Here is a 12113-nt window from a genome sequence, read left to right on the forward strand (position 1 = left end):
CCTGCTGGGAGATATTCCCAATTTACAGATGAGAAGACTGAGTTTCTGAGAGGTGGTGACTCACCAGTTCATACAACTGAGAAGTGTCAGAGCTATACCCAAATATGCAGATTCTAAAGGAAGGTCATTAAGCTAGTAAGATAAGGGCTACACTAAGTATCTGTGAGGAAACCTATTTTAGCTAAAAAGCACCACATTGTTCCTGGGCTCTGAAGACTGTCTGATTTCAATATTAAAGTGGTGCAGCTGAAGACTGTGGCCTAAAGTGAGTGATGCTGGAGGAATCACCCTTTCCAAAGGAATCCCACCTGCATACTACACAGACATGCACCTGAAACCAGCTTTCTCTCTGTATTTAAGGGCTTGGGGAGCACAGGCTCTTGGGAAAGGAAGTGTAGGACCAGAAGAGTAGTTAGTAAGACTCCTAGCAGCACCATGTGGCTGCTGCTGCAACTTGTCTGGCTCTGTTTTCTATTGTCTCTTGGTCTGAATAGCCGGCATCAGTCCAAGGTACCTGAGTATCCTGACGAACTGCGCTGTGGGCTAAGGAGCTTTCAATTCACCATAAACCCTCTCAGTCAGGAGACGGAGACTCCTCCTGGACTAGTAGCATGGGGTAAGTTTGAAGGCTGAGCTAGGCAATGGCATGTCTCCTCTCCTGTGTAAAATTGGCCTCTGTTTTCTGTTCGAATGCCTCCCTACCTTTGCTAAACTCCGCTGCTTCTCTATAGAAGTAATCTGAAGTATAACTTCACCTCTAAACCTGATTTTGCTCTTGTTTCTCCTTTCTTGGCAGCTGCTCTTGAGTCTAAGGCAAAGCTGGCTGTCCCTTCCCAGCACTGGTGACAGGGATGACTGACCATATGTGTTTTCTTCCCCATCCGCACTCCTAGATAACCATGGGCTGCCACACAACCTGCAGAATGACTCTGACTGTGGCACCTGGGTCAGTGAGGGCCCTGGCAGCTCCCTGGTGGGGGAAGCCTCCTACAGTGGCTGCTATGTCACTGAGTGGGTAAGTATGACCTGTCCTTAGGAAGGCTGAGATGCCTCTGCCACCATCCAGGCTGACTTCATGGGCCTGTCTCTCCAGGACTCCTACTACATCATGACTGTTGGAATTGAAAGAGCAGGTGTGAGTGGATCTGGAGCATTTATAGAGACAAAGCTGTTCAAGTGTCCTGTGAATCTCCCAGGTAAGGGCTGGATACTTCTGGGTTCTGGGTGGTGTGGAGCTGCCTGAAATGTGTCCTTGGGTATCTTCTACCCATTCTGTACAGTGATACCAGGCACCCATCGAGAACTTTGTTCCAGCCCTTTACAGGCGACCCTAGGATAAACACCACCTGAGCGATTACTTGGGGCTCAGGAACTTTGAAGGGTACTTCACATGTTACCTGTAACCCCAACCTAGTGCCATTGCTAGCCCCAGCAGGGAGCTTTCCAAGCAGTCCTCACTGGTAGGTGGCAGAGCTGAGATTCAACCAAGAGTTATCCCAGGACCAGAGATCTTCTTCTTGAAGGGTCTGGAAGGACACTCAGCAAACGCCTTCAAGAAGCAGACTCTGTTGAGAATAGGGCTCAGTCCCTTCAGCTGGGGCTACTCGACTGCTTAACTTGGTATTTAACTGGGTGATTAACAGGCAGGTACAATGCCAGCTCAACTCCAGTGAATCTTGCCTTGCCCCCCAAGGGCCCTAGCTCAGTCATAAAGAGTCAAATTTCTGTTTTTAAACTTTTAACCATACTGTGCAGCATGTGGGACCTTAGGTCCCAACCAGAGACCAAACCCAAAACCCTTGCAGTGGAAGCACACAATCTTAACTGGCCTCCCAGAGAGGTCCCAAGAGTTGAACCTACAATTCTTCACATCTGCATTGTTATGTGATCGCCCAATGGAGTACTACTGATAAAATACATAATCATAGGCCCCACTCCCTGCTTACTGAACTGCATTTCAAAATGATGGTAATTTAGAGTACACTAAGTACTTTTTAAAGAACAGAAGGAAGAATTCTTTAATAAAGTCTCACTGCTTCTACCAATCTTGTTCGTATTTCCTCTTCCAAAGAGTACTCATTTCAGGGCACTCTTATAAGGTAACCAAGCAGTGAACTTTATAATCCAGACTTAATTTCTAGTATGTAAATATCTCTTCCAATCACATGGATATCTATGGGAACGTAATGTTTCTTAATGAAAAGATCTCTTAAAGACTAGACTTTGTTTCCTAGGTCAAGTTACTCTTCAATATCTATCCTAGATGTCCCAAATGCTGGCCTTTGTGACTCTGTCCCAGTGTGGGACAGACTGCCATGTGCTCCTTCACCCATCACTCAAGGAGACTGCAAACAGCTAGGCTGCTGCTACAACTCTGAAGAGGTCATTTCCTGTTACTACGGAAACACAGGTGAGTCGCTATACTTTAGAAATTAGCTGAAGAGTGCCTGTAATTACCATTAACTAAACCCAAAGGAAGGTTATCTCCTTCACCCCCCATCCAGAAGGCAAATACTGAAAGATGACCAAAGGTTAATGTATAAGTTAGTACCTCCTTAGAACACTTGACCTTCAGTGACCCAGCTTTCTATAGTCTTCCATTGCATATTCTTCTAGAACCCAACAGAAAGCAAATAACATTCAATGAACTCAGGAAGCTAAGTCTATGTGCAGGATGTTAATTGATAGAAACTTAACCAGTTTCAAGAAATAGACAATCTGGTGGCTGATTGTGTATAAAGAACTTTATTTCAGAAGATGAGCCTTATTTCAAACGAACACTGTCCCAAATCATGTTCCAAGTCTTTCTCACGTAAAAATGACCTTCATGAAACAAGATGCTACATAATTCTAAGCTCTTAATCCTAGCTGATGAGTGAAACAGCAGGTATGGCTATCTTCATTCTACAGGTGAAGCTGATACAAGGAGGTTAAATACACAGTAAGTAGTGGAGGCAAGATTCAAACCCAAGTGCCCATCCAAAGCCCCAGTTAAACTCTGGATGGCTGAACCTGCTTCAAGGTCATTACCTGGAATGCCAGCTTTTCTAGCGGGAGAAGAGGAGGGTGGGGAATTTAAAATAATGAAACTATAATTTTTAGACTCTTGTCTGGCTGGATCAATCACTTGAGGTGACCTGCCTTCAGCATAGTTGCTCTGGTGTTTCAGTGACCTCACACTGTACCCAAGATGGCCATTTCTCTATTGCTGTGTCCCGGAATGTGACCTCGCCCCCACTGCTCTTGAATTCTGTACACTTGGCCTTCAGGAATGACAGCGAATGTAAACCTGTGATGGCAACACACACTTTTGTTCTGTTCCGGTTTCCATTTACTACCTGTGGTACTACAAAACAGGTGAGAAGAGCTGACCCTGGACTCTGTTTAAGTTGGTCAGGAATGCCCTAGTGATTGGGGGAGAACTGGACTGGCTTAGCTGTGAAGAATATACCTGACTTACTGCTTGTCATGTAGGATGGTCTCTAGGACAGAGGGGCCTTCATTACTGAGAAAGCAGAAACCTCTGCTGGGTACTTGGCTAAGTCATCCCACCTGCCCACTAGTGAGGGGCTAGCCCCCATTACCAAGGTGTAGAAGAACAAATAACAGGTTCCCCCCACCACACAGCCCTGGGAAAGGACCAGGGAAATCAGCTGAGATAAGTGGTATTTCTGGCTTCATTACTCAAAGCCCCTTCCTGTTCCTTTGCCCTGAAAGTAAGGTGAAGTAATAATTTCCCTACTAGTCAATGGGCATCCTTTCTGAGTGCTGGATGAAAGCAAAATTGAATGAAGCAGCATCTGGCTTGCAAGAGTGACAGGAATTCTTTACCTGCCCTTGCAGATCACTGGAAAGCAGGCGGTATATGAAAATGAGCTGGTTGCAACTCGGGATGTGAGAACTTGGAGCCGTGGTTCTATTACCCGAGACAGTACCTTCAGGTAAAGGTCTTAGTTAACCTGACCTTGCTTGACCAGAATGCCTGAATTTCCTTCCATAAACAGGAGATCTAGAGAAAACATTCATAAATGACCATAAACAACCATCTTCCTCGTGATGGCAGAATCTCTATTGCCTTGACTATCCAATCTCACAGACCATTATTTGATCTAGTAGCCCTGCATTATTACCACCGACTTGATCTAAGCCTCAGACTCGACCTGACTTCAATTTTGTTTCACTGGGTCTTTGTTTCTCTAGTCTCTTCCTTCTACCTCCAATATCTAAGCTGTAGTAAAATGAATCTTTTTAAAAACCTTAGCTAGTATACTTAAAGTTTTCTATTTGTCTTCCAGAGCTTAAACTTCATTATGAACATAACTTGCAGGGTCCTACATGAAACTGCTGCTGCTACTTCAGCCAAAACTTTCCCAATGTTCTCAATCCTTCCCTAACTGTTCCCTAACCTCAGATTGTGCTTCCATAGAGTATTCAATGGACCCCAGACTTCTTGCTTCCATACTTTACCCTTCTCTCCTCTACCTCTCAGTTACTGCTTTTCATTTTCCCTTATCAAATTACCTGCACCATCTTCCCTGACTACTGCCTCCAGAGAACACACCTGTTATCATAGAACCATATCTTTTAAAATCTATTGAAGTATAGTTGACTTATAATGTGTTAATTTCTGCTGTACAAAGTGACTTCAGTTACACATATTCATGTTTCCATTATGGTTTATGCAGAATACTGAATAGACTCCTGTCTTATACAGTAGGACTTTGTTTATCGATTCAATATATAACAGTCTGTGCTTCCCTGGTGGCTCAGTGCTATATCAAACTCCCTACATGGATCTTGTTTACCTATTGGTCTCCCCAATGATAGCTTTCACAAGGCCAGAACCAAACCCCACCTGTTTATAAACTTGTTCTAGCACCTGATACTTAAAAATTATTCCTCAAACCTTAAAGAGGTGACATGGTCTACCCACTGAAGATAATAGCTAAAATCTTTATTTCTCTGCAGGCTCCAAGTCAGTTGTAGCTACTCTGCAAGTAGCAGTGCTCTCCCAGTTAATGTCCAGGTTCTTACTCTCCCACCACCCCTTCCTGAGACCCAGCCTGGAAACCTCACTCTGGAACTTAAGATTGCCAAAGGTAAGACCCTCTTGGGTAGACTATCTGGCCTCTAGTCTGACTAAAGTCATCTTCTGGGCCGGAAGACCCTAACTTGGTAACAAGATATTATTCCTTTCAAAGGCATTTATGTGGGTGATGGTTTATCCCAAGCCACCTAGAGGTTCCAAGCTCTTTACTGCTTCAGCTTGTTTTGGCCTGTTGCAGATAAACGCTATCGCTCCTACTACACGGCTAGTGACTACCCAGTGGTGAAGTTACTTCGGGATCCCATCTACGTGGAAGTCTCCATCCATCAGAGAACAGACCCCAGTCTCGAGCTGCGCCTGGACCAGTGTTGGGCGACACCTGGTGCAGATGCCCTGCTCCAGCCCCAGTGGCCCTTGCTCGTGAATGGGTGCGTGTCTTTCTTTCACCTGTGTTACCATCCCTCCAAGAAGCCCATCTTGACTGCTGGATATCCTTGCTTAGGTGCCCCTACACAGGAGACAACTATCAGACAAAACTGATCCCTGTCTGGGAAGCCTCAGACCTGCTGTTTCCTTCTCACTACCAGCGCTTCAGCATTTCCACCTTCAGCTTTGTGGACTCAGTGGCAAAGCGGGCCCTCAAGGGACCGGTACGATGCTGCCCCCTGTGCTCTTCAGCTGGGCTCTAAACCCAACTCAAATGTTTCCACACGGTACCACTTTTCATCTAAGGTTGCCCTGTAACATTGGCTTTTGGTATTGCCTCAGAGCAATCAAAGGATGCCTGTGGCATGTGTGACATGGGTCAACTAGAGTCTGGTATCTTAGTGCTTCTGTGATGTCAGTTTGGTTTATCAATTTTATGATAATTCTGACTTCTTCCTGGGGGAGATAAAGCAGGTTTGAAGACTTAGGATGTGCTAGACCCATGATCCCAATTCTTTCGGTTCCCAGGTGTATCTGCACTGCAGTGCATCTGTCTGCCAGCCTGCCAGGACACCATCCTGTGTGACACTCTGTCCTGCCAGACGTAAGTATCCAACCTATCTATGCCAGAAGCCAGATTGAAGTGGTATTTGGAGTCCAGTGCTAACCTTTAGTCTGTGGCACATGAATCAAACTGAAGATTCATCTAATTAACGAGTCTTCTTTAAGTACTTTCATGATGTAATAGAACAGAAATACAACTAGTGTCCTGGAATTCCAGGCCTAAATATTTCAGGATTAATAGCTTATATTTATAATTTTCAGCCTTAGTTTTTCTCCATATAAATTTTTAGCAGGGAGTCAAGTGAGTTCACAGCCTACAATCTAATAAAACACTTCTGTGGTATCAGATATAAATGTAGGCTTTTATTTATCAGATATAAATGTTGGCAGGTCTGGCAACATGGCCTCAAGACTTATAGATGGCATGGGATTGCAGACTTAGTATGTGTTAATTGGTCAGGCCCAGTGCTCATACAGTCATATTCCATCTGATCCCACAACACTTGGCTCCTGAATTAATTGGGAGTCATGACTCTTAATAATCCCTGGGTTGGGAAGATCCCCTGGAGGAGGTCTTGGCAAACCACTCCAGTATTCTAGCCTGGAGAATCACCATGGACACAGGAGCCTGGTGGACTACAGTCCGTGGGGGTCACAAAGAGCTGGACATGACTGAGCAACTAAGCACAGCACAGCATGACCCCCTAAGGTTTAAGCCTGTTCTGGTAGGAAAAAAAAACTTGTATACTACTTTTCAGAACTATCATTTAGTAAACTAAATACTCAACATCTAACTGCAATATTATATATATATACTTAGATATCTAAAATTTGAGAAGTACAGAGACCCTACAATTAGCAATAGAAATAGGATTCAAACAGAGCTTTGCTGTTACCGTTACCAGGTACCTTTTATATCATAGGGTCTCAGTATTAAGACATTACTATTCAAGTACCTGTACTTAGGAAGGATGATTTGGGGATAGTCTAAAATCATAATTTCTCTGAAACTGCTAGCATTAATACAAATGAGCAAGTCTGAGACTTTGTGTCTAATGCATTAAGGTTTTTCTTAATGGAACAGAACTAAGTTTTTCTCTGTGACAAGGGACCTAGTCCTGTTTTAGTACTCCACAACCACTCATAAGTACAAAACTAACAAATCCTTAACTCATCTCTCCAACAGGAAGAAGAAGCTCTGACATCCATTTTCAGAACAACACGGCTAGCATTTCTAGCAAGGGTCCCTTGATTCTACTCCAAGCCATTCAAGACTCTTCAGAAAAGCTCCACAAATATTCAAGTGAGTGGAAGGAGAATATCTGAACCACTGGTCAAACCAAAGCTATTTGTACATCCCTACTTAATTCCTTACTGGTTTGGTCAATATGAACCTCAAAAGGAATTACCTAGTTTTCTCCCCCTATAGCTCAAGACTAGCAGTCTTTATTAGGATGTAACATCACTTGGCTTCAGCATACTAACCTACGTTTCCATCCTGCAGGGTCTCCTGTAGACTCTCAAGCTTTGTGGGTGGCTGGCCTATCTGGAATCTTAATCGTTGGAGCCTTGTTCATGTCCTACCTGGCCATTAGGAAATGGAGATGAGTTGCTCAGCCCAAATGTGTTAATAAAACCAGATTGCACTACTAGTCTCCTCAGCTCCTCATTTGACAAGTAATCTCTTTAGCTCATCTGCTGTTGGCCTCCCCTCCTTCCAACTTGTAATCTCTTCAGCCCTTCCATCTTCTGAATAGAACATTTCAGTAGAATTTCCTAGTTGGTTAACAACTCAAGCAGAACCTACAAAAATCTCAGGCTTAGCAGACATATTTACAAGCTTATGAGGGTGTAAGACAGAACTCTTCCAGAAAACCAAACTGAGGAAGAACTAGTTTAGACTAGTCATGAGTCTCCTAGACCATCAGTATTCTGACTTCAGTGTGCATCGTGGTCAAAGGAGAGTTGGTATAAACAGATTACTATCCCCACTCCCGGACTTTGACATATTCAAAGAAGTTTAAAGACTATTTGTCTTATCTGTTGTGCCTTAAAATCTCCCTGAACTGCAGTGGCCTAACATTAATCATTAAGTGGGTCTGGGCTGGGGCTTATGAACTTGCATTTGTAAACATTCCTCAGGTGATACTTAGCTTTCTAGTCAAGCATCACACTTCAAAAACTAATGTCTAGGACAATGCCTAAAAAGCAGCATCAGATCATGGATTGATCAATTGGAAGTAACTTGCTCAGAAGAGGCTTTGGTTTGAGCTAGAACCAACAAGTAATTTCCCAGTTCAGTTCTTAAGACGAATAGAAAAAGGGGGGAAATGAATTATTGTGACTTCTCTATGTAGACATCCTACCCAAAGGACTCCTACAACTCAGCAGTCCCCAACCTTTATTTTTAATTGGAGGATAATTACTTTATAATGTTGTGTTGGTTTCTGCCATACATCAACATAAGTCAGCCGTAGGTATACATATGTCCCCTCCCTTCCAACCCCCACCCCATCCCACCTCTCTAGGTTGTCACAGAGCACCGGTTTGAGCTCCCTGTGTCGTACAGCAAATTCCCTCTGGCTATCTATTTTACATACGCCATGTATGTTCCAATGCTACTCATTTTGTCCCACCCTCTCCTTACCCCATTGTGTTCCCAAGTTTCTGTTGTGTCTATATTGCTGCCCTGCAAACAGATTCATCAGTACCATTTTTCCAGATTCTGTATAAAAAATACAATGTTTCTCTTTTTTTACTTCACTCTGTATTTAGTTCAGTAGCTCAGTTGTATCTGATTCTTTGTGACCCCATGGACTGCAGCATGCCAGGCTTCCCTCTCCATTACCAACTCCCAGATGTTGCTCAAACTCATGCCCATCAAGTCAGTGATAGCATCCAACCATCTCATCTTCTGCCATCCCCTTCTCCTCCTTCCTGCAATCTTTCCCAGCATCAGGGTCTTCTCCATGAGTCAGTTTTTCTCATACGGTAGGCAGAGTACTGGAGCTTCAGCTTCAGCATCAATCCTTCCAGTGAATATTCAGGGTTGATTTTCTTTAGAATTGACTGGTTTGATCTCCCTGCAGTCCAAGGGACTCTCAAGAGTCTTCTCCAACACCACAGTTCAAAAGCATCAATTCATTGATGCTCAGCTTTCCTTATAGTCCAACTATCACATCCATACATGACTACTGGAAAAACCATAGCTTTGACTAGATGGACCTTTGTTGGCAAAGTAATGTCTCTGCTTTTTAATATGCTGTCTAGGTTGGTCATAATTTTGCTTCCAAGGAGCAAGCATCTTTTAATTTCATGGCTACAGTCACCATCTGCAGTGATTTTGGAGCCCACACAGGTTCTGTATCTTTAACGTTTTTGGTACCAGAGACCATTTCAACGAAAGAATTTTTCCACAGACTGGCATCAGGGGATTATTTTGAGATGATTCAAGGGCATTATGTTTATTGTTTATTGTGCACTTTATTTCTGTTACATCAGTTCCAACTCACATCACCAGGTATTAGATCCTAGAGGTTGGGGATCCCTGCTGTAACTAACACTGCTGGCCAAAGTCTGTGGATCTCCTCTCTTCCCAGAGGAAGGCTCTGAAAGTATGCCTCCATTAAATAAGATGCCACCACTTATCTTCTTGGAGCAACTTCCAGGTCTTTTTGAAGTATGTTGTTGATGAGCACTGGAGCTGTTTCTAGCCTGGGGTGGTTGGTAACAAAGCTGCTATGAACATTGGGGAATTCATCTTTCAGTGTCCTATGTTTTTGCCTTTTCATACTGTTCATGGGGTTCTCAAGGCAAGAATACTGAAGTGGTTTGCCATTCACTTCTCCAGTGGACACATTTCATCAGAAGAGGTGGCAAGAATACACAGAACTGTACAAAAAGATCTTCATGACCCAGATAATCACAATGGAGTGATCTCTCACCTAGAGCGAGAAATCCTGGAATGTGAGGTCAAGTGGGCCTTAGGAAGCATCACCACGAACAAAGCTAGGGGAGGTAATGGAATTCCAATTGGGCTATTTCAAATCCTAAAAGATGATGCTGTGAAAGTGCTGCACTCAATATGCCAGCAAATTTGGAAAACTCAGCAGTGGCCACAGGACTGAAAAAGGTCAGTTTTCATTCCAATCCCAAAGAAAGGCAATGCCAAAGAATCTTCAAACTACTGCACAATTGCACCCATCTCACATGCTACTAAAATAATGCTCAAAATTCTCCAAGACAGGCTTCAGCAATACATGAACCGTGAAATTCCAGATGTTCAAGCTGGTTTTAGAAAAAGCAGAGGAACCAGAGATCAAATTGCCAACATCTGCTGGATCATGGAAAAAGCAAGAGAGTTCCAGAAAAACATCTCTTTCTGCTTTATTGACTATGCCAAAGCCTTTGACTGTGTGGATCACAATAAACTGTGGAAAATTCTGAAAGAGATGGGAATACCAGACCACCTCACCTGCCTCTTGAGAAATCTGTATGCAGGTCAGGAAGCAACAGTTAGAACTGGACATGGAACAACAGACCGGTTCCAAATAGGAAAAGGAGTACATCAAGGCTGTATATTGTCACCCTCCTTATTTAACTTCTATGCAGAGTACATCATGAGAAACGCTGGGCTGGAAGAAGCACAAGCTGGAATCAAGATTGCTGGGAGAAATATCAATAACCTCACCTATACAGATGACACCACCCTTATGGCAGAAAGTGAAGAACTAAAGAGCCTCCTGATGAAAGTGAAAGAGGAAAGTGAAAAAGTTTTCTTAAAGCCCAACATTCAGAACACTAAGATCATGGCATCTGGTCCCATCACTTCATGGCAAATAGATGGAGAAACAGTGGAAACAGTGTCGGACTTTATTTTTTGGGGGCTCCAAAATCACTGCAGAGGGTGAATGGAGCCATAAAATTAAAAGACACTTGCTCCTTGGAAGAAAAGTTATGATCAACGTAGACAGCATATTTAAAAGCAGAGATATTACTTTCCCAACAAAGGTCCATCTAGTCAAGGCTATGGTTTTTCCAGGGGTCATGTATGGATGTGAGAGTTGGACTGTGAAGAAAGCTGAGGCCAAAGAACTGATGTTTTTGAACAGTGGTGTTGCAGAAGACTCTTGAGAGTCCTTTGGACTACAAAGAGATCCAACCAGTCCATCCTAAAGGAGACCAGTCCTAGGTGTTCATTGGAAGGACTGATGCTGAGGCTGAAACTCCAGTACTTTGGCCACCTGATGTGAAGAGCTGACTCATTTGAAAAGAATCTGATGCTGGGAAAGATTGAAGGCAGAAGGAGAAGGAGACAACAGAGGATGAGATGGTTGTATGGTATCACTGACTGGATGGGCCTGTGCTTGAATAAACTCCGGGAGTGGTGATGGACAGGGAGGTCTGGTGTGCTGCAGCCCATGAGTTTACAAAGAGTTGGACACGACTGAGCAACTGAACTAACTGATGAACATTGGTAGCCAAACTTCTTCTTTTGTACAACAACTTTGTACCATTTCCTGCTTGGAATCAGAATGGCCTTGTGTGACAATTACCATGGTAAACATTATGGTACTGCTGGCACTGGGTTATAAGAGATGTCACAGCTTCTGCCTTGGATCACTTCCTCTGGACAAGCTAGCCACAGTAAGGATGCTGAAGCTGCCCTGTGGAGCGGGTCTGTGGCTCCCTGGCTAACAGCCATGTCAGTGAACCTCCAGTGGTAGTCCCCATCTAATCAAAACCTTAGGAAAGACTACACCAGAACCACCCAGCTGAACCATTTCTGAATACCTGCTCCACCACAGCTGATGAAAGATTACTGTTGTTATGCCATCACAGTTTGGGATTTTAAGATAACTAAGACAAAGTCTGGAGAAGGCAATGGCACCCCACTCCAGAACTCTTGCCTGGAAAATCCCATGGACGGAGGAGCCTGGTAGGCTGCAGTCCATGGGGTCGCGAAGAGTTGGACACTACTGAGCGACTTCACTTTCACTTTTCACTTTCATGCATTGGAGAAGGAAATGGCAACCCACTCCAGTGTTCTTACCTGGAGAATCCCAGGGACGGGGGA

The 12113-nt window shown here is 43.8% G+C and overlaps 1 protein-coding gene across 1 annotated transcript; it reads left to right on the forward strand.

Moving 5' to 3' along the window:
• Positions 1-362: 362 nt before the first annotated feature.
• ZP4 (zona pellucida glycoprotein 4) lies at positions 363-7689 on the forward strand. Its single transcript, XM_086381685.1, has 12 exons — positions 363-616; positions 894-1015; positions 1094-1196; positions 2264-2410; positions 3170-3357; positions 3844-3941; positions 4969-5099; positions 5286-5475; positions 5550-5697; positions 6002-6077; positions 7224-7340; positions 7542-7689. The coding sequence occupies exons 1-12, from the start codon at positions 436-438 to the stop codon at positions 7643-7645; spliced, it is 1605 nt and encodes a 534-aa protein (XP_086237811.1). The 5' UTR covers positions 363-435; the 3' UTR covers positions 7646-7689.
• Positions 7690-12113: the final 4424 nt, after the last annotated feature.

This window comes from Bos grunniens, chromosome 28 (genome assembly GCF_055505025.1).
Source record: "Bos grunniens cultivar Pamir isolate PY7600 chromosome 28, Bosgru_T2T1.0, whole genome shotgun sequence".
NCBI classification, from domain to species: Eukaryota; Metazoa; Chordata; class Mammalia; order Artiodactyla; family Bovidae; genus Bos; species Bos grunniens.

Bases quoted from the DNA above. Each gene is read 5' to 3' on its own strand.
- ZP4 (XM_086381685.1), top strand. From the start codon at position 436: ATGTGGCTGCTGCTGCAACTTGTCTGGCTCTGTTTTCTATTGTCTCTT. The intron at 5,100-5,285 runs GTAAGACCCTCT...GGCCTGTTGCAG, and splicing joins GGAACTTAAGATTGCCAAAG to ATAAACGCTATCGCTCCTAC. The intron at 5,698-6,001 runs GTACGATGCTGC...TTCGGTTCCCAG, and splicing joins AGCGGGCCCTCAAGGGACCG to GTGTATCTGCACTGCAGTGC.